General features: G+C 41.9%; 1 protein-coding gene across 1 annotated transcript; it reads left to right on the top strand.

Annotated features, from left to right (window-relative positions):
- The first annotated feature begins 551 nt into the window (after positions 1-551).
- Positions 552-26,819, top strand: LOC311040780 (GTPase IMAP family member 8-like). Its single transcript, XM_084051138.1, has 5 exons — positions 552-1,550; positions 9,116-9,742; positions 12,729-12,868; positions 13,235-13,310; positions 24,950-26,819. Exons 1-5 carry the CDS (start codon positions 968-970, stop codon positions 25,447-25,449), a joined length of 1,926 nt encoding a protein of 641 aa, XP_083907264.1. The 5' UTR covers positions 552-967; the 3' UTR covers positions 25,450-26,819.
- The last annotated feature ends 1,160 nt before the right edge of the window (positions 26,820-27,979 follow it).

Here is a 27,979-nt window from a genome sequence, read left to right as displayed (position 1 = left end):
ATACAGATGATACAGGTACTTCTGAGAGCCCGTACATAAATGTAACATCCGTGGCCATGGGGTAAGTGCTTTATATTTGAAATATGAACGTTTATGTAGATGTACGGGCCGTAAAAGGAGAAAGTGCAAACACCAGGTTGAAGTTCATCCATGACGGTCGTGACAGTCGACCGTCGTGTATCCATGGCTATTACTCCCTCTAACATTTCCTGTGTTTTTCGTTTACTGAAATAATGTCATGCACATGTGTCCAGAGCATAGCCTACTGCAGGCCTTGTTGACTAGATTTAGAAGAGATTTTGAAGCTCTTGCTCCTGAAATGATCGATTATTTTTAAGGGGAAAAGCTATCATTTAACATGCAAGTCGATGGGTGAGAAGCTTGCCAGGCCTAGGTCTGACGGAGTGGAGTGGGTGGGGCTTAGCAAAGGGTCCATTACATCAGAGACGGCACAATGCTTTGCCAGCCTTTTTGACCATAGACATTAAGGTAGACGTCTCTTCCGGCTCTGAGGCATCTGTATTTTCGGGCCATTTTAGAGAAGTGTTGCTCATTCCATGATTGCACGATCCTTACAAATTATACCTTGTTGTAAAGGTGACTAATCAACGATAAAAACAATATAAAATACAATACCAATTGTTATTATTGAAACAGAGATATAATCGGCAAAAGTTAAGTTTCAGAACTTAGTGAGGAGTTTTAGTTAGCTAAATAAAATTTAGTATGAAATATAGTAATTCTAGCCCCTCTAATTCATAGCCTTCTATAACTTAGAGAGCCTAAACTTATGCACCAATTAAAGTCATGTTGCTGTGACATGATCAACACACTTCAAATGATGAATTTATAAATACATGCTGCCATTGTCTTTCTTTCTTTCCTTCTTTCTTTCTTTCTTTCTTTCTTTCTTTCTTTCTTTCTTTCAGATGATCTCATAACAAATGATGTAGAAATCCGGATTGTGATGGTGGGGAAGACTGGAGCTGGAAAGAGTGCCACTGGAAACACCATCCTGGGTTCTGAAGCATTTGCAGCTGAGTTTTCACCCATTTCTGTGACAAAGACCTGTAGTCAGGCCAGTGGTGTAGTGGATGATAGAAAGGTTTCTGTTATTGACACTCCAGGCTTGTTTGACACTGGGTTCAGTAATACTGAAACCATTAAAGAGGTCACAAACTGTATTACTTTTGCTGCTCCTGGTCCTCATGTGTTCCTGGCTGTGATTAAACTAGGGAGATACACAGATGAGGAGAAGAACGTTGTGGCAAAGATTCAGGAAAAATTTGGACAAAGTTCAGACAAATACACCATTATTCTCTTCACTCATGGTGATGATCTTGAAGGTTCAATTGAAGAACGTGTGAATGAATCTCCAGAACTAAAGGAATTAATCAGAAAATATAGTGATTGTTATCATGTCTTTAACAACGAAAGCAAGGATCGCTCTCAGGTCACTGAGCTACTGGAGAAAATCAACCAGATGGTGAAGAATAACGGTGGAAGCCACTACACCAACCAGATGTTCCAAGAAGCAGCAAGGAAACAAGGTGAGAATTCAATTCAATTCAAACTTTATTCCAGACACACAGGGGGTCCATATAGCATACATATAGGAACAACATACAAGTAAAAAAAACAAAAAACATAAAAACAACACATTATACATCCTATAATACAATTCGCAAACCTGCGCATGCGTCAAGTGCCTCTGCATGCAGTTTGCCTCCAACTGCTTGCACGCAAAACCAAGCATGCGTGGACATTGTCTGTGCCGTTCATCCGTTTGCGAGGGCAACACACGCGACGCGACCACTTCGCTTCAACCCTCGCCGTTGCTTTCACTTTGCTCATGTCTCTCTATCACATCACACTCACGCTAATATGTCATGTACATCCCACACAAAACATTAAAACACGCCAGTGTCTCAAGGCAGCCGTTAACAACACCGAGTCGGCATCTGGGTTGCCACGTTGGGGGGGGCAGACAAGCAGACAGGTCAGTGTTGCCAGATGTGCGCCAGAAACAAGCAACCACCTTCATGAAAAAAAAAAAAAACTTTTTTGGGGGACATTTTTATCCCACGATTTTGAAACCCCAAAATAAGCGAGCCCTGGGCGCCGGGACCTCTAGTAACAATACAATACAAAGACTTAAAATCACACATAGAGCCTGGCTCTCCAGTGTTTCCGCAGCCTGGACGAGTGCTGGAGACAGCTCTTCCCAGGATTGACTAAATCCTCAATAATACTGTTCCGGGACTCATTCAGACGGGACATGAAACCATACATGGAGTGTCTTAAGAGAGCCTCACAAGTGTGGATACCACAGGTCACAAATAAGTGACTGGCACTATGCCATCTAGGGACCTTAAGAGGAATCCTCAAGCATCATTGTATGCCACCTTAAGCCTACGCATGCTACCTTTCTTGTACGTGCACCACAAGAAGGCTGTATGCATGGGAGTGCAAAATGCTTTAAAAAGAGCACATTTAACAGGATCAGAACACATACTGAACCTTCGAAGCAGCATATTGGCCTGAGCATAAAGTATGCGGCATTGCCTAGAGATATCTCTATCATCTTGGAGATTGGCGGTAAAAATGTGGCCCAGATACTTAATTTCCTGGCACAAAGATAAACGACTGTCACTTAGGGAAAAGGCTGGAAAAGACGATTTCTTGTCCTCATGGCTTCTCACAATCATGACACTACTTTTTTTCATTGCCATACTTAGAGCAGACTTTCAAAAGCTGCTGTAACCCTCCACTGTAGGGACTTAGCACGACCAGGTCATCAGCATACATCAGGTGATTGATGATAGAGTTACCTACCAGACAGCCCGTATTGCACTTATTTAATTCAAAAGATAGATCATTCATATAAACATTAAATAAAATTGGAGACATAATCCCCCCTTGGCGTACCCCATTGCTAACAGAGAACTGGGCAGATAATGCATTACCCAATTTGACTTGCATTTTCTGATTTGCATACCAAAACACCAGTATTCGTACTGTGTCTCGGTGTGCCTCTATCAAGCAGTTTCTGAAACAGTTTGAAGTGGTTAATCCTGTCAAAAGCTCGAGATGCATCAATGAAGCATAGGAAAACAGTGGAATTATGGCTACTGTAGCTGGCAATCATTTATTTAAGTGCAAATATGCATAAGTCTGTGCCGTGTTTCTTTTTAAATCCAAACTGGTTATCTGCAGTCAGGACAAACACTTCAAGGCGCACAAGCAAGATTCTCTCCAAAACTTTGGAGAGGATGCTGGCCAGAGCGATAGGTCTATAGTTTTCAATGCTGTTTAGTTTACCTGCCTTGTCTTTAAGGACAGGTACTAATTGTACAGAAGTGATTGCTTCTGATAGGACACCATGACCCATCAGACCTGTGAAGCACAAGGCCAGTAAAGGGCAGATTTTGTTGCTTGCAAATCTGAGATGCTCTGCTGTGATGTGATCCATGCCACATGCCTTGTTGTTGTCTAACAACCTAATGGCATCAACCACATCATCAGACCTGATCAATACACTTTCTGATGGATCAACCTGATCTACTGCCACAGTGCCACTTTTTACACAGTTAAATAAGTTGTGATAGTGTTTTCTCCATACCTCAGCTATTTCAACCGGGCCACATGCGCCCTCTATGTTAGAGGGTAGGGATGTTTTACTGTTGTTAATTACTTTGACGTCTTTCCATAAATCATACAGGTCTTTACTTTGTAGCTTACTAGCAAGAGAGCTCTCAGAGTGTTCTCCTGTCTTTTTACAGATTAAACAGCATATTTAAATTTAGCATTGGAGAGTTTCTTCTCCTCAAACACTGAACCTTGTCTAGGCCTACCAGAGTCATTCCAGCGTTTGAATGCTACCCTGGTCGCCACATGATGCTCAGCTACAAAAGTATGCCAACCAGGCTTGATGTTGTGCACCGTTTTTCCCCTTTTTTACAGAGCTGCCTACCAGAGGCAACGAGAGCCTCCACAATGTTATTATACATGACACAGAGTTGGATGCCATGTTGCACGTTTTTGCAGTTCAGATTATCACAGTACAGTGCCTCCTTAGGCAGGACAATGTTATCAAGCAGGTTATCAGTGGAGCAGTGTAACAGTCAATATCCTCACTGGTTAATTTTGACCAGTCTACCCTCCCTGAGTTAACCAGGATCAATGTTGATAGAGGTGGGGAGATTGACAATATTAATATTCGTTACCATAGGCATATGATCTGAAATGGCCAGCCCATAACACACCTCTATGTTGTCTATACAGGCATGAGCATCAGCTGTGCTTAAACAATGGTCAAGCCATGACGTTGTGTGCCATGCGCCACTAATAAAAGTAAAAGTATTGTCAGGCAACATAGATTTACTCGAAAGGGTCAAATTTGAATCTTTACAAAACTGGGACAGGTGCTTAGAAAACATAGCATTGTTATCTGATATATCAGCATTAAAATCACCAATAGCAAACACACACATGTAGAGTCATTGACCTGAATGAAGGACTGTATAAATGCTAGTCTATTCAGAAATTCATCTTCAGATTGTGCTGACTCATACGGCATGTAGACATTCATAAGTGTAAATGTCTTGCCATCACCGGTTATTTCTATCGCTATGGCCCAATCAACATTAAGTCTGACCACTTTCACAGCTTTGTCAAATTTAGAGTTCCACATAATTGCTACACCACCAGGTATTCTCCCCCTAGTTATTTTATATTTATATTTATATTTTATTGCTACACCACCAGGTATTCTCCCCCTAGTTATTTTATATTTATATTTATATTTTATTGCTACACCACCAGGTATTCTTCCCCTAGTTATTTTAGAGGACAGGTCAGTGGTGGACTACCCAGCACCATGGAAGTTGACATGTAATGAGTTCAGTTTATCCAGATCTTGCTTGGATAGCCATGTCTCCTGTAGGCACATTATGTCACACTCTTCCAACAGAGAGTCAACAACTAAGCGTCTTGCTTTATCAGCAGCACTGTGTCCCACACGGAGGCCGCATTATATGAAACAATATTCATGACAGGTGCGTGGGGTTTTGAGGTAGTGACCCCACAATAGGGTTGCCAACAGTCCCGTATTAGCGCGGACGCCCCGTATTTGAGCCAAAAGGGGCGTGTCCCGTACGGGACTTTGTTTGTCACGGACTCCGGTGTAAAGGGAAAAATAAAAAATATATTTCTGTTTGCGCACACTGCAGTGTGTCTGGCTGCGTGTTTGTGTGCTGTATGCAAAGGGCGCTAGGACCGCTCAGTTGACAGGGCAGGCACAGTGCTCGCACGCGTGCGTGTGCGTGTGTGTGTGTGTGTGTGTGTGTGTGAGATTTTCTCCGGTGGGCGCGGCATCATTGTTTGTGTGGCATGTCAGCCTGTTCCCAACCCTAACCCTAACCCTAAAACCGAAATAAAGTAACAAAAAAAGTAACTTTATCTGCGGGAAACCCCGAAAAAAATAGGGTTGCCAACAATAGGGTTGCCAACAGTCCCGTATTAGCCGGGACGCCCCGTATTTGAGCCAAAAGGGGCGTGTCCCGTACGGGACTTTGTTTGTCCCGGACTCCGGTGTAAAGGGAAAAATAAAAAATATATTTCTGTTTGCGCACACTGCAGTGTGTCTGGCTGCGTGTTTGTGTGCTGTATGCAAAGGGCGCTAGGACCGCTCAGTTGACAGGGCAGGCACAGTGCTCGCACGCGTGTGTGTGTGTGTGTGTGTGTGTGTGTGTGTGAGATTTTCTCCGGTGGTCGCGGCATCATTGTTTGTGTGGCATGTCAGCCTGTTCCCAACCCTAACCCTAAAACCAAAATAAAGTAACAAAAAAAGTAACTTTATCCGCGGGAAACCCGAAAAAAATTGCGCGCGCACGCACGAGGGACACATGCATGCATGTGTCCCGTTTCTCCAGTTCTGGATGTTGGCAACCCTACCCCACAACAGCACGAATATTGGCTCCAATAACTCCAGACTTGCGCGGCTCAAAGTAGCGCCGTAAAAGTGCACCCTCCGGCCAGATATCGGGACTGTACATTTCACTGACCTCATTGCATTCTGCATTGACTTTAAATGAGCCAAATCTACTGTTTTTTGTCTCAATCTTATGACATCACGGCCAAGTTGACTTTTAAGATAGTCAGATAATATTACGGGTTCCAAGTCAGGGTGAAATTTGGTGGCAAACACACTTACTAATTTGGTTTGAATTATTTTGATGGTACTCACAGCACCCGTACCAATAATAGCCGCAGCAGCAGGTTTCCTCACCCGTCCGTCCTACGGAGCTCCCCGCTCCCTTTACAACCGCAGATGAAACGCCGGGTCTTCTTCACCCGTCCAGCTGACATGGGAGGCCGTTGACCTGGTCCAGCCCACTCGGTCGCTGGTCCTTGTCGACGCCGCTCGCTCTTTACCAAAGCACTCCATTCAGCCGGTGGCACGTCTGTACTCCCCGCTGGCGCTGATGCTTCACTCAAGTCCAGTGCAGTCCCCGGTGGGTCCGGTGGAGCAGTCCCTGGTGGGTCATCAGCCGGGGCAGCAGCCTGGTCCTCATGTCGCGCCGGATCAGAAAAGACAGGACGCTCCAGAGCACTCAGTCGAGCGTTGATGGCCACAGTATCAGCGCGAACACACTCACATATGTCAGCCTGGCAACCCGATACATGTTTCAGTGCACAGACTTCTGAGTATACACAAATCCACGGAGCGCTGCCCTGTAGGTGGCGCCGCCATTGCTGCGGTGTCAAACTCAGTCAGCTGCTGCTGAGGTTCTGTCCGTATGTTCACGTTACTCCTTACCTGCTTGGCTGTTGGAGCAGCCATAAACCACACAGGTTCATCCCGATTTTCAGTACATCTTTGTAAAGTTAGTGTTAGTAAAAGTTAGTAAAAAGCAGGTAAAAGAGTAACGTGAGCAGTCAGTGTCTGCAGCTGACTGACACCGCAGCAATGGCGGCGCCCCCTACAGGGCAGCGCTCCGTGGATTTGTGTATAGCTGCTCCATTGATACATCCATGCTGGAATAAGATACTGGAGGTAGATCGTCCAGGTAGTGGGAAACAAATCGGGGAACATCCTCCCCACATTCATTCAACACCCTAAGACAGAGCTTTATATTACTGGCATCTTTGTTTTGCCCTTTGTGTGTAATGCAGCGAAGTGTAGTAGAGGGACAGACTTCAAACAGCATTTTCTTAGATGAGTCAAACGTGTTTACTGCCAGCAACACAATGTCACCCTGGCTTAAGGTCTTGATTTTTATAGGCAAGAAGTTAAGCAGCTCATCTTCAACAATAACTTGCCCATCAGTTGTCTTGTAGGTGACAGGTTTAACACGTGAATGTACACGTTTAGCAGCCGGTCCACGGCCAGCCGAGTCCATGTCCGTCACGGTACCATCCGCCATTATGTACTTCCAATTTCACGCCCGGTTCCTGGCTTAGAACGAGCCACACGGGGTAGGAGAGACTAGTCCCGTAGAGAGTTCAGGGCTCTGTACTGGAGTGTTCCCTGCTCTTGCGGTTATTAATGCACCTAATCCAGCCCGGTTTCTGGCTAAAAGCGAGCCACGCCGAGCTAGAAAAAGTGTGTTTGTTTGTTTGTTTCGCCAGAATATCCACTGTGGTGCCGTAGAGTGTTCAGGGCTCTTGTGGATGGAGGGTTCCCTGCTCTTTCGGTTCACCAATGCACTTAATCCAGCCCGGTTCCTGGCTAAAGGCGAGTCACACCGAGCTAGAAAAAGTTTGTTAGCGTCCGTGGAGCTAGCTTTGGCTACCACTTTAGTGCTCATGAAACATATGAAAAGCTTATAAAATAAAAGACTTAAACGAAACATGTCTTCTATAAAAAGCCAAACATTTCACTAGGATTTCTTTAGCAGTTTTAGATCCATAGCAGCACCGTACTATTCCTGGTGTCAACTTTAGCCTTTGCTCGATGCGCCTGCTGCTGCTTGCTGCTGCCTGTATCAGTGTAGTGAGAGAAACCAGTCATTACTCATGAACTCTTTGACTGTCAGAGTAATAGTATAATAGTGCGCTACTGCTGCCAGCAAACCCCCTGGGACCCCCTCAAGGACCCCTGGGGGTCCTCGGACCCCCTTTGATGATTAGTAGTGTAATGTGCATATGTAAACTCTAAACTAAAAGTTCGGAAACGTAACTTTGGTCGATTTATTTCTCCCCTTCAGTAATGCCAATTTGTATTTTTTATCATTGATTTAGTCACCTTTACAATGTGTAAAGGTCAGTGTGACAGTGTGCCAGTCACAGGTGTGTGACTGGCACCTGAGCATGGGTTCTGCAACTTTGTTGAGTTTGTGTGTATGCTCCAAGCAGCAACATTGCCCCCATGGAAAGATGCCACGTTTGTCCCTTAAGGATAAGACCTGTGCAATGGGGCAAGTGGAAGATGGTGTTCTGTTACGCAGAGTGGCAGCATTATTTGGTGTCAGCCCTGGTACCATTCTGTGAGACTGGTAAAGTCATGGCGGTACCAGGAAGACAACACTCCAAGAAGACTGGTTGATTCACTGAGGGACCATAGGGTTTTTATCTTCCAGAGATCTCTGTCAAAGTTGCAAGACCCATGCTCAGGTGCCAGTCACACACCTGTGACTGGCACTCACCGGCCAGCAGGTATGTGCCAGTCACAGGTGTGGCAGGACGCTCAAAACGACAGTGATTACCAACAGAAGAATATTGGGGCATTTTGGTAACTTCTTTGGAGGCGCTACCCACATGTTTAGCTGTGTTGCTCATTCCACGATTGCACGATCCTTACAAGTTATACATCGTTGTAAAGGTGACAAATTTTAGTTTAGTTTAGTTTATTTCAGTCAATTTTGTGGTAACATTACAGTAATAGGTCATTAAAAAAAACTAGTTTATTAAGAAAAGAAGACCACATTTTTGACCAAAAATCGAATCAACGATAAAAACAATATAAAATACAATACCAATTGTTATTATTGGAACTGAGAAATAATAGGCAAAAGTTACGTTTCTGAACTTTGTGAGTTTCAAATGATGAATTTATAAATACATGCTGCCATTTTGTTTCTTTCTTTCTTTCTTTCTTTATTTCTTTCTTCAGATGATCTCATAACAAATGATGAAGAAATCCGGATTGTGCTGGTGGGGAAGACTGGAGCTGGAAAAAGTGCCACAGGAAACACCATCCTGGGACCTGAAACATTTGAATCCAAGTTTGGATTCAAATCAGTGACAAAGACCTGTAGGCAGGCCAGTGGTAAAGTGGATGGTAGAAAGGTTTCTGTTATTGACACTCCAGGCTTGTTTGACACGAAGTTCAGTAATAATGAAACCATTCAAGAGGTCACAAACTGTATTAGTTGTGCTGCTCCTGGTCCTCATGTGTTACTGACTGTGATCCCACTAGACAGATACACAGATGAGCAGAGGAAAGTTGTAGCAAAGATTCAGAAAGAATTTGGAGAAAGTTCAGACAAATACACCATGATTCTCTTCACTCATGGTGACAAGCTTAAAGCTAAAACAATTGAAGAATTTGTGAATGTATCTCCAGAACTAAAAGAATTAATCAGCAAATATAGTGGTCGTTATCATGTCTTCAACAACAAAACCGAGGATCCCTCCTCTCAAGTCACTGAGCTGCTGGAGAAAATCAACCAGATGGTGGAGGAGAACGGTGGAAGCCACTACACCAACCAGATGTTCCAAGAAGCAGCAAGGAAACAATGTGAGAGAAACAAGTCATTACTCATTAACTCTTTGACTGCCAGAGTAATAGTATAATAGTGTGCCACTGCTGCCAGCGAAAACGAGCGATTTTACTGTACCTTTGAAAATCATGGAATATTCTCCGTGACCTCCGTCATCACGGAGATCGGCTCATTGAACACATGGGTGTCGTATTATAGGAAAAAATGTCCGTCGCGATCCTCCATTCCAGAGCTATGGCCAGTTGAATGTGGCTTGTTTTTGCCTAAAACAACAGAAAGCAGAGAAAAATTTACTTTTATAAATCCTTTAACATGAAAGGAAACTAGCTTTATTTTGTTGTGATCACGTGATTTCTGGGTGTACTGTTCTTCGGTGGTGCTTGGATCATTCACAGCCCCCCCCCCACTTAAGAGTTAAGGAAGATGTCAATGGAGGAGTAACTGGTGGGAGAGTCTTGTCATACAGGATATGATTTGATTTGATTAATATTTGTCTGTTAATAATTTGATTAATAATAATTTGTTAAACATGCATCTCAATTTTCTATATGCACACGACTACTTTTTCAACAGTCATTACACACAGTCAAATATAGTCCCAAACGGCAATTCCGTGACCATTCTCTGGCTAAGATATTTTGATCATTTATTGTGATGTGTGTGTATAATCACTCTCCTTCAAACATGAATATCTTACCATTAAGTCAAATTGTTAACCAAAATAAATTAATGGTATACAGTAGGCTTAGCCTACCAAGTGTGAAAATGTTCATCTCCTCAAAAACAAAACATAAATCCTTGTGTGATTCATATACAACTTTAAGTGAGCTGCCTTTACAATAATGTACTCACAACAGCTCTAAGACACTAACCTCAGTTTTACCAAATGGACCCAATAAACAGCAGACCTACAAACTCATAACGTATCACATTGTGGTGCATTGTGAGCTTGTAGATCTTCTATTTTGCGCACTACTGTAAGGTGAGTCTGAAGAGGTGAGTGCCAGGGGGTGAGGTGGAGTCTGAAGAGAAAAAAGTTTGCTTTTCGGCAATTTTGAATCCAAATAGGTCATGTGTGTGTGAATCGTGCAGATCCGTTGAGAAAATGTCTGGGGGGCGGGGGGTATGTCATATCGATTGTAAAGGCACAGTGTGCGCTCGTGTGTTTGTATGTGTGTACTTGTGTGAGATTTCCTCAGGTGGGCGGGCACATCATTGTGTGGCTTGTGTGTGGAAAAATGCGCTCTGGTGGACGTGAGCATGAAAGGAAATAGAGAGATAGATGCGGGCCCAGTTCCTCCTAAAAAGAAAATACTTTGTTCTTAAGACAAACAGTGGGAAGAAAAACTATGTTAAATGGACACATCTGCAGTCCAGAGCCTTATGCATGTGTCAGACAATCATTTATACTTATGGAGGAGAAAACAACGTAAAACAACATGCTGGCACAGACATGCACAAGTGGGCAACACAAAATAAAGGTGCATCTATCTAGCATTGCTCTACCGACAATTACAAAGTTGCTTCATGTGACGTTATGTTAGTATATCATACTAGCGTATAGTTAGTTAAACACAGACTGAGCTACAACAGCAGGACTACACTACACTGAACAGTGCAATCCTACTATAATTCTAGTAACCTCACGGAGGGTGGTAGCTGTCTTGTGTCTTGGGTGGACTCTCGATCAAACTGCGCATGCGTCGTTGCCAGGTTTCGCGAGAGAAACAAGTAGCAAGGTCTATGAAAACAAGGCCAAACGAAACAAACCCTACAAGCAACGAGGTCTATGAAAAGAAGGCCAAACGAAGCGCCTTCACACATATACCTTGCCTCTTGGAAAACAGCCGATCTACAAGCCCACAACGCGTCCCCACACCCACCTGCGCTTTCACAACCAACGCCACAACACAATACCACCAATATTGCCCCTAAAGCGCTTACAATAAGCCTACATGGCAACTAGCCTCAGCCTCCTTCCATAACATAGACCCCGCCCACTCTCTGAGTGCATTCTGGAAACACCAGACTTTTCTCGCACACACGATGCACATTAGTCGCACTTTTAGATCCAGTCCTATTTTAAAAGTCTGCTTGGGGGACTCGCTTATCCGCGCGCCTGGTGTAGCCGCTATCATTGAAAATCACTTGGATCTAAACAAACGCGCTGTACGATCTCTCTGTGTGTGTGTGTGTGTGTGTGTGTGTGTGTGTGTGTGTGTGTGTGTGTGTGCGGGAGATGATCGCCCCACAAGTTCAACTTGGGTCCGCGGCCGTGTATGCACGTTGGGGAGGCAGTGTCACAATGTACATTTGTCTTTGCGCGACGCCCGTGTGTGTTCGCGACGGGCCACGGGCCGCATGGATGTACCGTGGTGTGTGTGTGTGTTTGTGCACGCTCGCGACGGCCGACGGGTGTTTGTGTGTGTTCTGTGCCTCCACGACGGGACACGACTACAGTACAAACTCACTTTCGATCCCTGATAAACTGTCTGTTCTCAGCGCATAAGCCAAACTGCACACTTTGGGTGCTCATATTCTACGGGTATGGTCTAGTGTTTAATAATGCAAATACTGCAAAAAACAAATCAAGGTCGAGATGATAACAGCCAACATGCTTCAGTTGGCCTCAAAACTGTGCAGGATAATCTGAAAGAATGAGCTGTCTCCTCCCGCCGGGGGGGGGGGGGGGGGTGCGACCCGTCCCGTATTGCTGTTGGCAACCCTCGAACAGTTCTACAATAATGCTAAAAGGATAACACAAAAAGCCCTGGGAGTTTGTTTGCATTGTGGTTCTGTGTATTCAATTCATCAACACATATAAAGACACAATAATATACAAGAAATCATCAATACTTGGAGCAATAAAAGTATATTCACATAACGTGTGTGTGTGTGTGTGTGTGTGTGTGTGTGTGTGTGTGTGTGTGTGTGTGTGTGTGTGTGTGTGTGTGTGTGTGTGTGTGTGTGTGTGTGTGTGTGTGTGTGTGTGCATCCATCCAGTGAGGCTGGTGAAGCAGGTGCAGAAGGCGGTGGCTGACAAGGACAAGGCCTCTCTGCTGGACAGCCTCAGACAAAAGGATCTGGGTCTGCATGGGGTCCAGGACGCCAACGCACGCAGGTACCTGGACCACCTCAACAAGGTACACACACACACGTACACACACACACACACACACACACACACACACACACACACACACACACACACACACACACACACACACCTAACCACCTGCTGAGTCTTTGATTAGACAGCGCTCTGTTATTGAGTTCAGAGGTCATTATTGAAAAGTAACACACCAATGAATTCACTGATTGACCAATCAGAATCAAGCATTCAACCAAGCTGTGTAATAATGTGGTTTAATGTGTATGCTGTCATGTGTGTTTGTTGTAGACAGTGGTGTGTGTTTAATGGATACACTTTGCATTGTGTGTGTGTGTGTGTGTGTGTGTGTGTGTGTGTGTGTGTGTGTGTGTGTGTGTGTGTGTGTCCTACTAACTAGACGGTGGTGTGGGACAAAGAGGGGATCCAGAGAGCGGTCAGCTCCTGTAACGCTGCAGTCAGGGCCGAGAGACAAAGTAAGAACCGGGGTCAATTTCTGGTGGCAAGCTAGAAGTTAAGGCTGTTGTTAAGGCATTACACATTTTGGTGGCATAACAGTAAAATTAATTCATTCCCATGTTTGTGATAAAATCCGGGCGGGAACGTCATCAGTGGAGCTCCCTCTGATGATGTGCCCATGAGCGTTTCTCACTCTAGTGAAGTAGTTGGTCAGATACATGGTCATTGGTCCCTTGAGTACATTGTAGACCAGGTCCATTGCAATTTGCGGGACTCTGTCCTCTACCCTATCCCACCCTAGCATCATGAGCATGGGTTAGGTGAGTCCTAGGTGTGAGGTCTAGTAGTAGTTTGATTAGTATGTTTTGAGAGGTCTGTAGTTTTAATGCCTTTTGAGGTGCTATAGTACCATGAAGTGCATGCATAGCATGATATTGTATTATTGCTCCAGCTAATGTCCTCAGTGTGTTCCTACTGACCAACAAGAAGATCCTGCCAAAAATCCTGCCCAAAACTATTATTCTTTGGTTGACTTTCTGGATTATCACTGGAAATATGTTTTTAATCTAAAATACAACCCATATAGGTAATCTCTTCTTTCCTTGTGATAACATTGTCACCCACTCTGATCGTAAAGACTGTGGCCTTACTGTGGTAAATTTTGGACTGAAACATTTTACCCAGGTGTAATGATAGTTTGACAGATTTTATCGAGCCAAGTCATCTGCGAACCAAGGTTATAATAGTTTTGGCTTTTTCATATGTGCTGTATGCGAAAGGGCACTAGGACCCTGGGGGTGCCGCTCAGTTGACAGGGGAGACATAGTGCACGCTTGCGTGTGTGCAACCCGATCGCCACCAATTTAGTATAAATTGCACGGAGTGATCATTCCCTGCATAGACAACTGGAAAACCCGAAAATCCGTGCAGAGCCGCCTTGCATCTCCCCCATTGTGACTAAGCCATTTCGGAGGCGCGCAGTTTCAAGGGAATTGTCGCCACGTAAGAGACTACCGAGTGAGCTAAAGCGAATAAGTTGCCGTCTCGAACGTTGCGACATTGCCTTGAACCTATACTCAGCGCTGTTTAAGTTGTGTAACGATAGGCACAGAATCGTACATTTTGTTGTGGGGACTGCTCTGCTTCTGGGTTTTTCCGGGTTGCAACTGGTTACGCCCACCGTGGGACTCGGTTTCTAGGCTACTATGCACGGAATGACGTGCACTGTATCTGTGCAATGTATACTAAAAAGGCTGGAGATCAGGCTGGTGTGTGTGTGTGTGTGTGTATGTGTATGCTTGTGTGAGATTTCCTCAGGTGGGCGGGCACATCATTGTGTGGCATTGTGTGTGTGGAAAAAATATTTAAGAAACAGGCTATTAGTCTGTTTCTTAAATTAAAAAAGTGTGTGTGTGTGTGTGTGTGTGTGTGTGTGTGTGTGTGTGTGTGTGTGTGTGTGTGTGTGTTCTGAATCCCAACTTTTACAATAACCAATGAGCAAATCAGAGTACAACGCATATACCGAAAAGGGTACTGTATGACATTAACAACAAAACTGACTGTGCAGTGAGTGAGAGAATGGTTTGGCCTGAGTGACACACAACCCGTGATTTCACATTCCACAGTAAGCGAGAGGGAAGGCAGATATTGAATGGATCCATCTTTTGAAAAATAACAGATCTACAAGCTCACAATGTGTCGCATAGCAAAGCATTGTGAGCTTGTAGATCTGATCTTTTCAAATGGCCGAAATGTATGTAGGGCTGAAGTGTTTAATATGTTTTGTAATAATAATCAAAATCTATAAAGTAACTAGTAATAATTAAAGTTGTCAAATAATTGTAGTGGAGTAAAATAGTATATTTGTCTCTGAGATGTAGTGAAGTAAAAGTAAAAATACAGAAAATTGAAAATACTCCAGTGAAGTAAAAAATACCTCAAAATGACTTTGGTGAAAAGTGATTAAAGTGTAAACACCATGTAATTTACCTTACAAAAGTGTTGACACATGTCTCTCAAAAGTATGACAACTATATATATTTTGTATTTTTTTATTTATTGTATTTTATAAATTTGAGGTTTATCATCTGCAGTTGCCATTTTGGGAAATATCTTCGGAATGCTGTGATGACGCGAGGTGCGTGACGTTTACAGAGGGAGTTAGAGAATCGTCTGTTTTATCAGTAGTGCAATGCTAACTCGTATAGACACGCCCAGAGCAAGGCTCTGGACACGCCCATTTCATGAGCAGCAGCGTGTGGGAGAAAAAAGAAAAGAAAAAACACAACACTGTCCGTCACAAGCGTCATGGCTGAACTTCAACCTGGTGTTTGCACTTTCTCCATTACAACCCCATACGTCTACATAAACCATCTACATAAACCCTCAGAAGTACCTGTATCTTCCGTATTGTTAAATAAAAAGCATTTTAATCTGATCAGTGGCCTTTTTTTCTGAATTTTCTCCATGCTTTCTACTACGTGACCCTATCGGTTGGGAGGTGTATTGCACTCTGATACATTATAACTCCATGAGAAAATGGCCGCCGATCCGATTAAAATGCTTTTTATTGAACAACGCGGCATATACGGGTAATTTTGAGGAGCCGTGTAACAATCGCCCTTTTACTCTGAAGGGAAAATGATTGACTAAAAGGAAAATCAAAACACACACAAATAAACACACACAAATCAACAACCCAAATGTTTCTATAGAGAAACCAACAGAAACTAGGGCACAAGTGGCTGCTATTTAGTGGTTCCACTCCAAAAAAGGCCATTCATTTTTCCATTTTCCAAAAATATTTATATCAATTATTTTAAGCGTAGAATCAAGCCATATAGGCTACTGGTGAATCATGACCATAACACATTTTTGAAAACCACAAAACAAAATGTATTAAATATAGTATATCATATGATTTAATAATTATATTTGTCTCCGCCAGGCCGAAGGCTGGCGGGAGTATGTTTTACCCCCTGTCCGTCCGTGTGTGTGTCATTCTGTCATTCTGTGTACAGCTAATCTCCGGCACCGTCGGTGCCGTTGGTGCCCCAAATGGGCCTGTTATAGCACCACCAGGAGGCCGATTTATGCATAGGCGGAGACCTGTGCTCCGAGGAGCACTTTTTCTAGTTTTATTTCAAATTATTTTGTTGTTTTATGGTCATGGGCTAGGTTTCATGGCCACATGGTGTTTTCCAGCTCATATAGCAGTGTTTAGCAGGCATGTATTGATAGAATATATTTAGGCGAGAATTAAAAACCTTCTATTCCAGTAAGTTCAAACTTGTATTAGTCAATGTCAGTTGCACATAGAGTTGATTCCCTTTGCTCAAAGTGTTACCTTCAAAATGAGACCATGCCCATGCATTTATTTTAAATAGTTCAAGAACAACAATCAATTTACTTTGGGTTTGCTGTTTATATAGGCGTGTTTTGTTTTTTGGGTTAGAACTGAAAAACGGGAGGTATTGTACCCTGACGTGACGTATTGTACCCTGACGTGACGTGACGTCACGTCACGTCAGGGTGCAAATCAGTTTGGTCTGTTTTGAGACCAGTTTACAGAAAACCCCAGATTTGCTGTGAAAGCCTGAGTGTTCTAACTGGGGTATTTTTGGGGATAGAAGAGAGGTAGGGGAGACCAAAAACACACAAAAAATAAGAAAAAGTTCAAATTTATGGTGTAGTCCCTTTAATATAGTAATATTAATGTTAGCAGGTGAACACATTTTTGTTGTGCACAATAAGTTCTATAATAACAAGCCAACTCCAGTCCACTGCGTCTCAGCCTCAGATCGTCCCACCCTCCCTACTCCTTCTCCCCTGTGGATGCTCCTCAAATGACCAAGCTAAGCTTAGGCCAAAGCCTCCAGCTGCTCCCTGGACCCCATGCCTATCGCCTTTTATTATTTAATTATTCTTAGTATAAAAAAACTCTCAAACCTCTCCTCCAGCTGTCGCCATTTCCTCCTTCAGACGCCGGATGAAGATCCGGCGTCTGACCAGTGACCACACATAAGTACACAATAAAATAGACAAAAAAAGAAGAAAGCAATTTCATTATTTCATGTTGAAATATTATAATACAACATCATATAATGATAATCATTACTGTATGAAGACCACAATGTTCAGCTCAGTGTACACTTAAACATGTACTTAAATGTAAGATAATATAATAGAATTAACAGTTTTCTATTTCATACATTCCATTCTAATCATTATATTTACCTTGAGTTCCAGAGTCTTGATCTCTCTCACCAGTCTGGCTTTGATGATGGGGATGTTGTCTTCACTGATGTACTGGGTCTTGTATCTTGGGTCTAAGAAGGATGCCACACCCAGTAGCTCTTGTGTGACTTTATCTTCATAATTGCTATTAGTCCTGTAATATTGTATTTTTTAAGGACTTTGTCAAGTTAGAGTCCCCCTCCTTTGGTGTCAAGTAGAGGTCTTCACGGGTCAAATATAAATACCCGAACCCAAATGGACCCGTGATTTTTTTTACCCGGAACCGAATGGACCCGGCCTATGGTCCAATATGAAGGACCGATACCCGAGTGGACCCGCGAAAAAAATACCCGTAACCGAATGGACCCGGCCTATGGTCCAATATGAAGGACCGATACCCGAGTGGACCCGCGAAAAAAATACCCGTAACCGAATGGACCCGGGCCATTGTTACAAATTGAGATCCGGACCCGAACAGCACCGAGAGCTGTCGGGAACCGACCCGTATAGAACCGTGACATACAAGAACCGAACCCGTACATAACCCGAGCCTCCGAAAAACCCGAACGCAAAATTGTTTGCCAACGTCATTAGTACAAGTTGTCCAGCGTTAAATAAGACTTGTTTCATACTTTCTTACCTATAAATGTATAGCCTCCATGATTATGATGTATAATCCCAGTCAATGCTCATTGGACAGCTATACAAAAATAAATCCACGTTCTAGATGTTTGTAATCCTCCTTCATTGCCAACTAATCCACGTTAATTTCTAATGTTAAACCACATTTAATGTTGTTTAATAATAACATTATAATTGGCTTTGGATTATTTTACCATTTTAACCATTAACCAAAGCGTTACGTTAATCGACAATATTTGATATAACTGGTGTTTATAAATGAGTGGGTAAAATATGTCCAAGGATTCGTTGGTGACGTCATCGCCGACAAATCCTTGCTAAAGTTGCTATCTTCAACCTTCGAACATGGCGTAGCGTCCGTCGCTACTTCCTTGTTTCATAGTGACATCACTGTCGAATCCTTGGTATTTTTGTCCTAGCTTTTCAACGTGTGTGTTGATCAGCGCCGTTAATATGCGCTGTAGTCTTTGCTCGTGGTAGTGAAACACTAAACAGGATTATTATCTCATGTCAACATTCAAGTACAACTATCAGAAGATGTAACTCAGGTAAAGTAATGCGCCACTAAAGTTCTAAAGTTTTCCACCCCTGTCCAAATTGTTCCTAATACAGACAGTGCCTTCGGTCAAGAAAGACGATCATCAAGGCTAATACAGACATAAATATGTTTTAATCATCCTATCCTTGTTAATATATCGCCAGTGGTGAGCTGTGGATTTTTGAACTAAGGGTACTGTATTTTATGACGTCACTCGCGCGCACGTGCGCGCACATAGCCACTCAGCTCAGTGCTAGTTGAAATACTGTATATTCAACATGTGATTATTAATTTAATCATATGTATTACTATTTTGTTGTATTGTTGCATTGTTAATTTGTTGTTTTTATTTTTGTTTCAAATTAATTATTTTATTTTCCTTTTAATTTTATATAAAAGCCCTTTACATAGACTCACCCACACATAAGTAGGCCTAGTTAAAATAATCAGACAACTTGTCTTTGTCTTGTCTCAAAGAACTGGGTCCTCTGCTAAGCGATACCCTTCACACCTTGCAGTGCAGAGATGTTGTCTGTCATTGTGAGAGGAATGTAACACATTCAATTCAAGTCCGTGTCTTTTCTCGAGTAGTCTAATGTTATGCAAAGCAGCCAGGTAGACGCTATTGAGAACGGCTCGCCACTGACGGCGCGAACCTTGAGAGTCTATTGTTTTTAAACTTTAAGGCGTTAAAGACCGCCGCTGACGGTGCGTGCACGCGCGCCCCCAGCTCCCACAGTCGTCAGAACTAAGGGTACGCCGTACCCCCCCGTACCCCCTACAGCTCAACCCTGTATATCGCCATTTAGGTCAATGATATAACATTATGTAGTGATATGATAATATAAATAGCAGCCAGTCATTGACTGCGTCACTGCCACTCTGTCTTCTGAGCGACCGACCTCCCTCCCTCCACTCGGGTATTAATGGAACCGTGCATTTCACAGTCTGAGCCCCGAGAAACCCGCTCGCCGGGTCCACTCGGGTATTAGTGGAACCGTCCATTTCACAGTCGGAGAACCGAGACCCGAGACGGACTGTACCGGCTCTGACCCGGACCCGGAGTCACATCTTGTGAATGGGCCCGAGACCCGAGACGGGCTGTACCGGCTCCGACCCGGACCCGGAGTCACTTCTTGTGAATGGACCCGTGACCGAGCCGGGTACGGGTCGGAACGCGGGTATTTCGGGTTACATGCCTAACCCGAAGACCTCTAGTGTCAAGAGAGTTGTGTTGAAAAGGCTCAGTACTGGCTTGAGGTGTGAGACACTTACATAATCTTCCCCTGACAGAGCATCAGTGAACTCAAGCAGTGGTTTCAGTGCCTCGCTGACCGACTCAGCGAGGCACATCTATCTATCTATCTGCATAAAAACTAATATTATATCTACATATATCTATCTATCTATCTATCAGCATAAAAACGAATATTATATCTACATATATCTATCTATCAGCAAAAAACTAATATTATACATATATCTATCTATCTATCAGCATAAAAACTAATATTATATCTACATATATCTATCTATCTATCAGCATAAAAACTAATATTATATCTACATATATCTATCTATCTATCAGCATAAAAACTAATATTATATCTACATATATCTATCTATCAGCATAAAAACGAATATTATATCTACATATATCTATCTATCAGCATAAAAACTAATATTATATCTATCTATCTATCTATCAGCATAAAAACTAATATTATATCTACATATATCTATCTATCTATCTATCTATCAGCATAAAAACTAATATTATATCTACATATATCTATCTATCAGCATAAAAACTAATATTATATCTATATCTATCTATCTATCTATCAGCATAAAAACTAATATTATATCTACATATATCTATCTATCTATCAGCATAAAAACTAATATTATATCTACATATATCTATCTATCTATCAGCATAAAAACTAATATTATATCTACATATATCTATCTATCTATCAGCATAAAAACTAATATTATATCTACATATATCTATCTATCTATCAGCAGCATAAAAACTAATATTATATCTACATATATCTATCTATCTATCTATCAGCATAAAAACTAATATTATATCTACATATATCTATCTATCTATCAGCAGCATAAAAACGAATATTATATCCATCTATCTATCTATCTGTATGTAGCCTGTAGTCTGTCTGTGAACACATTAATTAATAAGATATGATGATTCATTATATTATATAATATAATGATTATACGTGCCCCATGATCATATCTTATACAAATGTTATAATCATATAATATAATTAATCATCATATATGTTATTAGTAATCATAAAATAATAATACTCCTAAAAACGAACATAAAAAAAAATATGGTGATATATATCGTCTATCGTGATATTTCTTGAAAAATATCGTGATAGTTTTTTTTTCAATATTTCAATAATATCGAACACCCCTACACTCAGTGATAAGTTCATGGTCTGGAAGTTCGAATATGGGGTTAGAACAGACTCAAAATGATCTGTATCCGTGAAAGCAGATCTGTACTCGTAGAGGCAATTTGTAACAAACAGTCTGTAAGTGTAAATCAGATTTGTACTTGTAAAGTGCAATTCGTAACTCTTATTGTCAGATTTGTAACTCAAATATCAACATTTGTAACTCAAATATCAACATTTGAAACTCAAATATCAACATTTGTAACTCGTGTATCAACATTTGTAACTTGTGTATCAACATTTGTGTGTCAACTTATACATTTTAGAAGGAGATTTATTTGTGACTTTCCATCGATTTGTGTGAGTAATTATGAGACTATTTTACCTCGCTGTTAGTCATATAATTCGTAACTTGTAAAAAATAAAATCACCTATGCATGCAGAGTCATTTGTATTTGTGTCTCTAAATGTACAACTCGTATATCAACATTTGTGTGTCAACTTAGACATTATAAATGAAAATGTAGCTGTCAATGTGCACGGATGTGTGTGAGTAATATTGAGACTGAGAGGACAGTCTCATAATTATCTGTATCCGTAAAACAGACTTGTACTTGTAAAGTCCAATTTGTAACTGTTATTGTCAGATTTGTAACTCAAATATCAACATTTGTAACTCGTGTATCAACATTTGTGTATCAACTTAGAAATTATAAACGCAAATGTAGCTGTTAATGTCCACGGATGTGCACGGATCATTTTGAGACTCTTGTTCCACGGTGTGGTTCAGACAATTAAAAGTTACAAATGATCTATTGCTTGCGGCGGACACTGGCAACTGTTCAATTTTAATCCTCCTTGACCTGAGCTCGGCTTTCGATACAGTCGACCATTCTATTTTAATAAACCGCCTAGAATCCTGGGTTGGCATTGAAGGAGCAGCCTTAAACTGGTTTCGCTCCTACCTAAAAGACAGATCATTTTCAGTGGTGATCGGGGAAGCCTCTTCCCCTCCAGTCCCCCTCACCTGTGGAGTACCGCAAGGATCGATTCTAGGCCCCCTCCTGTTCTCTATTTACATGCTACCCCTTGGCAATATTATCCGCAAACATAAGATTCAGTTTCACAGCTATGCAGACGACACACAATTATATATACCATTACAACCCGCCGCCTCAGGTAACCTGTCCAGTCTCTTGCTTTGTCGCTCCGATAATAAGGACTGGATGGCAAATAATTTCCTTGAACTAAATGAGGCAAAATCAGAAATTATTATCTTTGGTCCCCCAAATGCTACACAAAATTTTGTTTCAGAGCTCGGTAGCCTTTCCCCGAATGTGAAGGATGTGGCCCGTAATCTGGGTGTGCTCTTCGACTCTGGCCTCACTTTTAATCCCCAAGTGACACGAACTGTCCAAACCTGCTACTTCCAGCTAAGGAACATAGCTAGAGTAAAAAGCTTCCTGTCACCTGCAGACCTAGAAAAGGTGATTCATGCTTTTATCTCTTCTCGTATAGATTACTGTAATTCCATATATTCAGGCCTCTCCAAAAAAGCAATATCGCGTCTCCAATTAGTGCAAAACTCAGCTGCCAGGCTTTTAACCAACACCAAGAAACGTGACCATATCACCCCCATTTTAGCTGCCCTTCACTGGTTACCTGTTAATTTTAGAATTGATTTTAAGATTTTACTTATGACTTTTAAAGCTGTGAATGGACAGGCCCCCCTTTATATTTCTGCCATGCTGGAACCTTATAGGCCTGTACGCAGCCTTAGATCCTCTGACAAGGCCCTCCCCACACCCCAGCTCATCACTAAGGGTGGAAGAGCTTTTTCAGTCCGGGCCCCTAAGCTTTGGAACGCCCTACCTGTCACCCTAAGACTTGCAAAATCAGTCTCATCTTTTAAAACTCTTCTGAAAACTTATCTTTATTCTAAGGCCTTTTCTTAAATTTTACTGTCTATTTGTTTTATTTGAGTATATTTGTATGTATTTGTGCCACTTGCTTAATGATCGTCTGTAATAGCTTCTATTCAAAGTTTTATCATGATTGCTCTTTTTTATTCTGCACTGTAAAGCACTTTGTGACTTGTCTGGAAATGTGCTATATAAATAATTTCATTATCATTATCATTAATTCGTATTGGAAGCAGTACCGAGTGGCTCCAGTAGATGGCGGCCATGCACAGATGCAAGGAGATGTTTATTATGTTTGGTATGTGTTTCCACACCGACCCAGTTCAGTGTGACACACCAGTGCAGGCTGGCTGACACAGAGAGCTCCGTTCCATTATCAGCCATAAAACATTTAAACTATATTAAAATAGTCCATTCTTGATGTATGAGAGGCAAGAAGAAACAGTGTCTTTGAAGTTTATTACAAATACAAAGGGAAATGTTTCTGGAATGTGGACAGGCTCACTGAGGTAAATAAAAGTTTTATAATCGTTATAATGCAACAATCTATTTGTTAAGTGTGTTTGTCAGCGGGGTCTTTTAAGGCTTTTGGGCTGTATTGTTTGTTTCATGTTAAAAAAAAGTTTACATTAGCATTTATAGCTCCGCCAAATCAATACATTAATCTGTTACATATGGGGCATTAAATGAGACATATAACTCAATTAGTATCAACGTGGCAACATTAGACCCACGTTTGAATTCATGGAAAATTCTGAACGTGTTCTGTTGATCTGTAAGCTGTTGGCTTAGCCAGGGGTCTTCAACACGGGTCCGGGACCCCTAGGGGGTCCTCAGAGCTACTACAGGGGGGCCGCCAAATCTGTGTGTGATTGGATTTTTTGTTTTGTTTTACATGAACCACTTGAACCCTATTATCCCTATTCTGAAGAGAACTTAAGCCAAAAATAGCAGATCTACAAGCTCAGTGTTGGTTTATGAAATCTATGAAAATACAAATTTATACAGTTTGTAGTGGGGGTCCCTGCTTCATCTCCACAATAGTAGTTGTGTATATAATAGTTAGCCACAATAGTAAACTTTTTTTAACATGAAATACAGCCCAAAAGCCTTAAAAGACCCCGCTGACAAACACACTTAACAAATAGACGAATTATAAAACGATTATAAAACTTTTATTTACCTCAGTGAGCCTGTCCACATTCTAGAAACATTTCCTTTTGTATTTGTAATAAACTTCAAAGACACTGTTTCTTCTTGCCTCTCATACACCAAGAATGGACGAGAATGGACTATTTTAATATAGTTTAGTTACAAATGTTGATACACGAGTTTAAAATGTTGATATTTGAGTTACAAATCTGACAATAAGAGTTACGAATTGCACTTTACAAATCTGATTTAGACTTACAGACTGTTTGTTATGAATTGCCTCTACGTGTACAGATCTGCGTTCACGGATACAGATCATTTTGAGTCTGTTCTAACCCCATATTCGAAGCACTTCTGGGCCTGCTCAAGTACCACCCTCCTTTTCCAGCTGTGTGAAAAGTGGCACACCAGCTTTTTGCAGACGGCTGTTGTATGGCTGATCCGCTTGTCACTTTTCACTGCATTTTCTAGAGAAGATATGTACAAACAAAATATATAAATTAACCACACATTAACACAGATTGTTCCATCTCTCCCCCCCCCCCCTCTCTCGCTCTCTCTCTCTCTCTCTCTCTCACACTCTGTAGGACATCTTCTCGTATGGCGTTATATTGCTGAATGCATCGTCAATCAGACCTTGCTTGGGCTTGACATGGGAGGATGTCCCTGGCCCCTCAGTCTCTATTATTGCTTGGCTCTCCTCATACTGTGCTTTGTGTTTCTTTTTTCAGGTTGGTTGTGTTGCCTTTCTTTGTCGCGACTTCGCGGAGGCACGACAGTGAAGACTCCCCTACAGGAAGAGAAGCCGCTGCTTTCTGTGTCGACAGTGAAGACTCCCCTACAGGAAGAGAAGCCGCTGCTTTCTGTGTCGCTGCCTTCTGTGTCGACAGTGAAGACTCACCTACAGGAAGAGAAGCCACTGCCTTCTGTGTCGACAGTGAAGACTCCAGCAAAGCAGCTGCTTTCTGTTCGTATTGAGTTCATCAACCGAGTGTCGCAGCCTGTGATCAATGGTCTGCTGGACTTACTGTTGCAAGAGGAGGTTCTCAACGATGAAGAGATGGCCATGGTCAGAGCAGAGAAATACAAAGAAGAAGAAGCACGACGACTAATCGACATGGTGAGAAAAAAAGGGAACGAAGCATCTCTGAAGATGATCACTGTACTTCATCAACTAGATCCCACCCTTCACCGTGAACTGTGTTTGGTGAACTTGATTCATCATTTATAGAAACATTCTAATGCTGTCTGATGACTAGAAATCAGAGGAATGGAAAATAATTGATTCTAAGACGCATCGTGATGCGGCCGTGCACAGTTGTGAATCGATGCAGTGATGTGACATAATCGATTATAGTCTGTTAACGTTTATTGGTGATTTGTTTTATTACTTTTGGAAGGCAACGTCACATTCAACTGTTTGTGATACTTTGTTAGCTACATGCTAACGCTAACAACGTTCCGCTCCCTCAGAGGGAGAGGGACTGAGGCTTCAGAGTCATGAAGTCATAAAAAGTCGGCCAGTTTTTTCAAAGCCGACATTGTATTAACACATTGACTGCCAATCGCGTAGATCTACGCGAACCTATTTAAAGCCGCAGCGTACCAATCGCGTAGATCTACGCGAAGTGGTCTTTTTTTGTATCTTAGATTAAGTCCTTCCCTACATTGTCAAGAAATATGGAATTTTTGGAGAGAGACATGGAAACGGAGCAGATTGAAGAGAAAGAGACATGGAAACGGATTGGATTGATTGGATATCTCAACCAATTGCCATTAACAGGAATCGAACTCTCAACCTTCGGACTCACGGGCTGCAACACTACCTATAGTGCTATAGCTTTGTCCAGGCTGATGTCTGTTGAAGATCATAAACTCTTGCCTTCTGTCATGAACCAAGCCCCTGTTTCACTAACACTAAGATCACTCGTTCACAAACCATCTCCTCGGAACCGAAAACAGTGAAAGCAGTCATCTACAAACTCACAAAGCGTTGCTATCTGAAAAGTTGTGAGATTGTAGATCAGCTATTTTCACAATGAAGTGTCATACATTGAAAAAACATACTCTCAAATAAGCATTTCACGTTATCGTTAACAATTGCACATGCATTGATTGATGCAGTCGTGTTGTGTGCAATGCAATTGAAAAGTAGCCTGCCTGAGGTGGGGTTTGAGCCGAATTAGACAGTAGACCCCCTGGTGAGGTAGCAGCTTCAAAGAGCTCCTTGCATACCAAGCGGGGGAAGGTTGAAGATAAGGGACAAAGGCTTTGTGTGGCAAGGAACAGTACAGTACCAAGAGCAATGCCTCATGGGAGAAGGTCTGCCTGCCCTAAAGGCGGATCTTATGTGTAAAGTTTATAAATGAAGCTGTCTTGGAGAAGACCTTCAGATTCGATTGCTGTGCCAGGGGAATGGAACCTGGTACAGTTTGCTAACAACTTGGCGAGAGAATGGATGGACTAAAGTAAGTGAGAATTAACTATGTAACGATTATAACTCTGATGTGTTCATAATGGGATGAGGATTCACGTCATTTAATATTGTTGTTCTCTGTGTTTTGTTTTCTTACAGGTTTAATAATCTAACCGGTCTGTCTAAGTGATGTAACTAACGTCTGTTTATACCATAGTCTGACGCTGACTTAATGAACCAGCGCCAGGTCTATCTGTAACTGACCATGTAACTTATGTATTCGATTTATGTATTATGTGTGATTTAGTGAATAAATATCTAAAAGACAACTGATTTGAGTGATTAGCTTAAAACACCAACATCTCTCGACCCCCTTTTTCATTGGGCTTTAGCAACCGTAGCCACTGCTCAAGGCAGGACGTACGTGATTTGCTACAAAAGTGAACACAGACAGTCAGTCTTCTTTAAACATAAAACTGTAATGACACTTATCTGCACTTATTACACTAATTATGCAGGTGTAAAAAAAAAAAGAAAAAAGACTGCTCTTATATACATACACTTATAATGATAGCTACACCTAATAGTCCAGTAAAACTAACGTTTCACAACAAAGTAATTGTAACAGATTTGTTTTCACTAGACATCACTTCTATGAGGTGTCCAGAACGCCATACTAGTAAAAGTCCTAAGAAATCCTAGTTGCGGAAATAATAATTGCCATCAATCCAAAATGGCCGGCAATTATTCCCATTTTGGATTGATGCCAATTAAATGTATATTAAGTGTATGTTGCGAGACCCAAAACACCTGTTGACCCCAGGCTACAACACTAATGATAGGCTACAACACTAAATATAAAAAAGATGAAATACATCTACGATAGTCTTGATCTAAGGCTAGCGTCATAGGATGAAGTCATTTCATTGTTAGACGGATTAATGGAGTTCTGTGATCGTAGTAGACTCTGGGATTGTATTAAAAGGATCTCTGGCTAATAAACTGGAATTATGCCTTAATACATCATAATTGTCCTCTTTAAATGTAAAAACACCTTTAATATTTTATTTATTTTGTATTATTTATTTTTTTCACTCAATAGGGGCAATGCCCGTCGCAAGCCGATGATGTCATTTGCCCTTGTGTGGTCTAGCCATAGATATAGAAACCTAGATACCTCATTGGCCGCTGCAGTTCATTGGAGCGACGCAAACAGCCTTCTCCCTGGCTGTTGAAGGCAAAAGGGGGCGGGGCTGGCGGGCTAAGTTAGTGCAGTAAGTGAGTGTGGCAGTTGGGGCAAACGCAGTCCCCACAACATCATTTACGATTCTGTGCCTATCGGTAC

The sequence above is a fragment of the Gymnoscopelus microlampas genome (genome assembly GCF_963454915.1).
Source record: "Gymnoscopelus microlampas genome assembly, chromosome: 24".
NCBI lineage: Eukaryota > Metazoa > Chordata > Actinopteri > Myctophiformes > Myctophidae > Gymnoscopelus > Gymnoscopelus microlampas.
The sequence above is the reverse complement of the archived record's forward strand: the minus strand, read 5'-3'. Positions and strand labels throughout refer to the sequence as shown.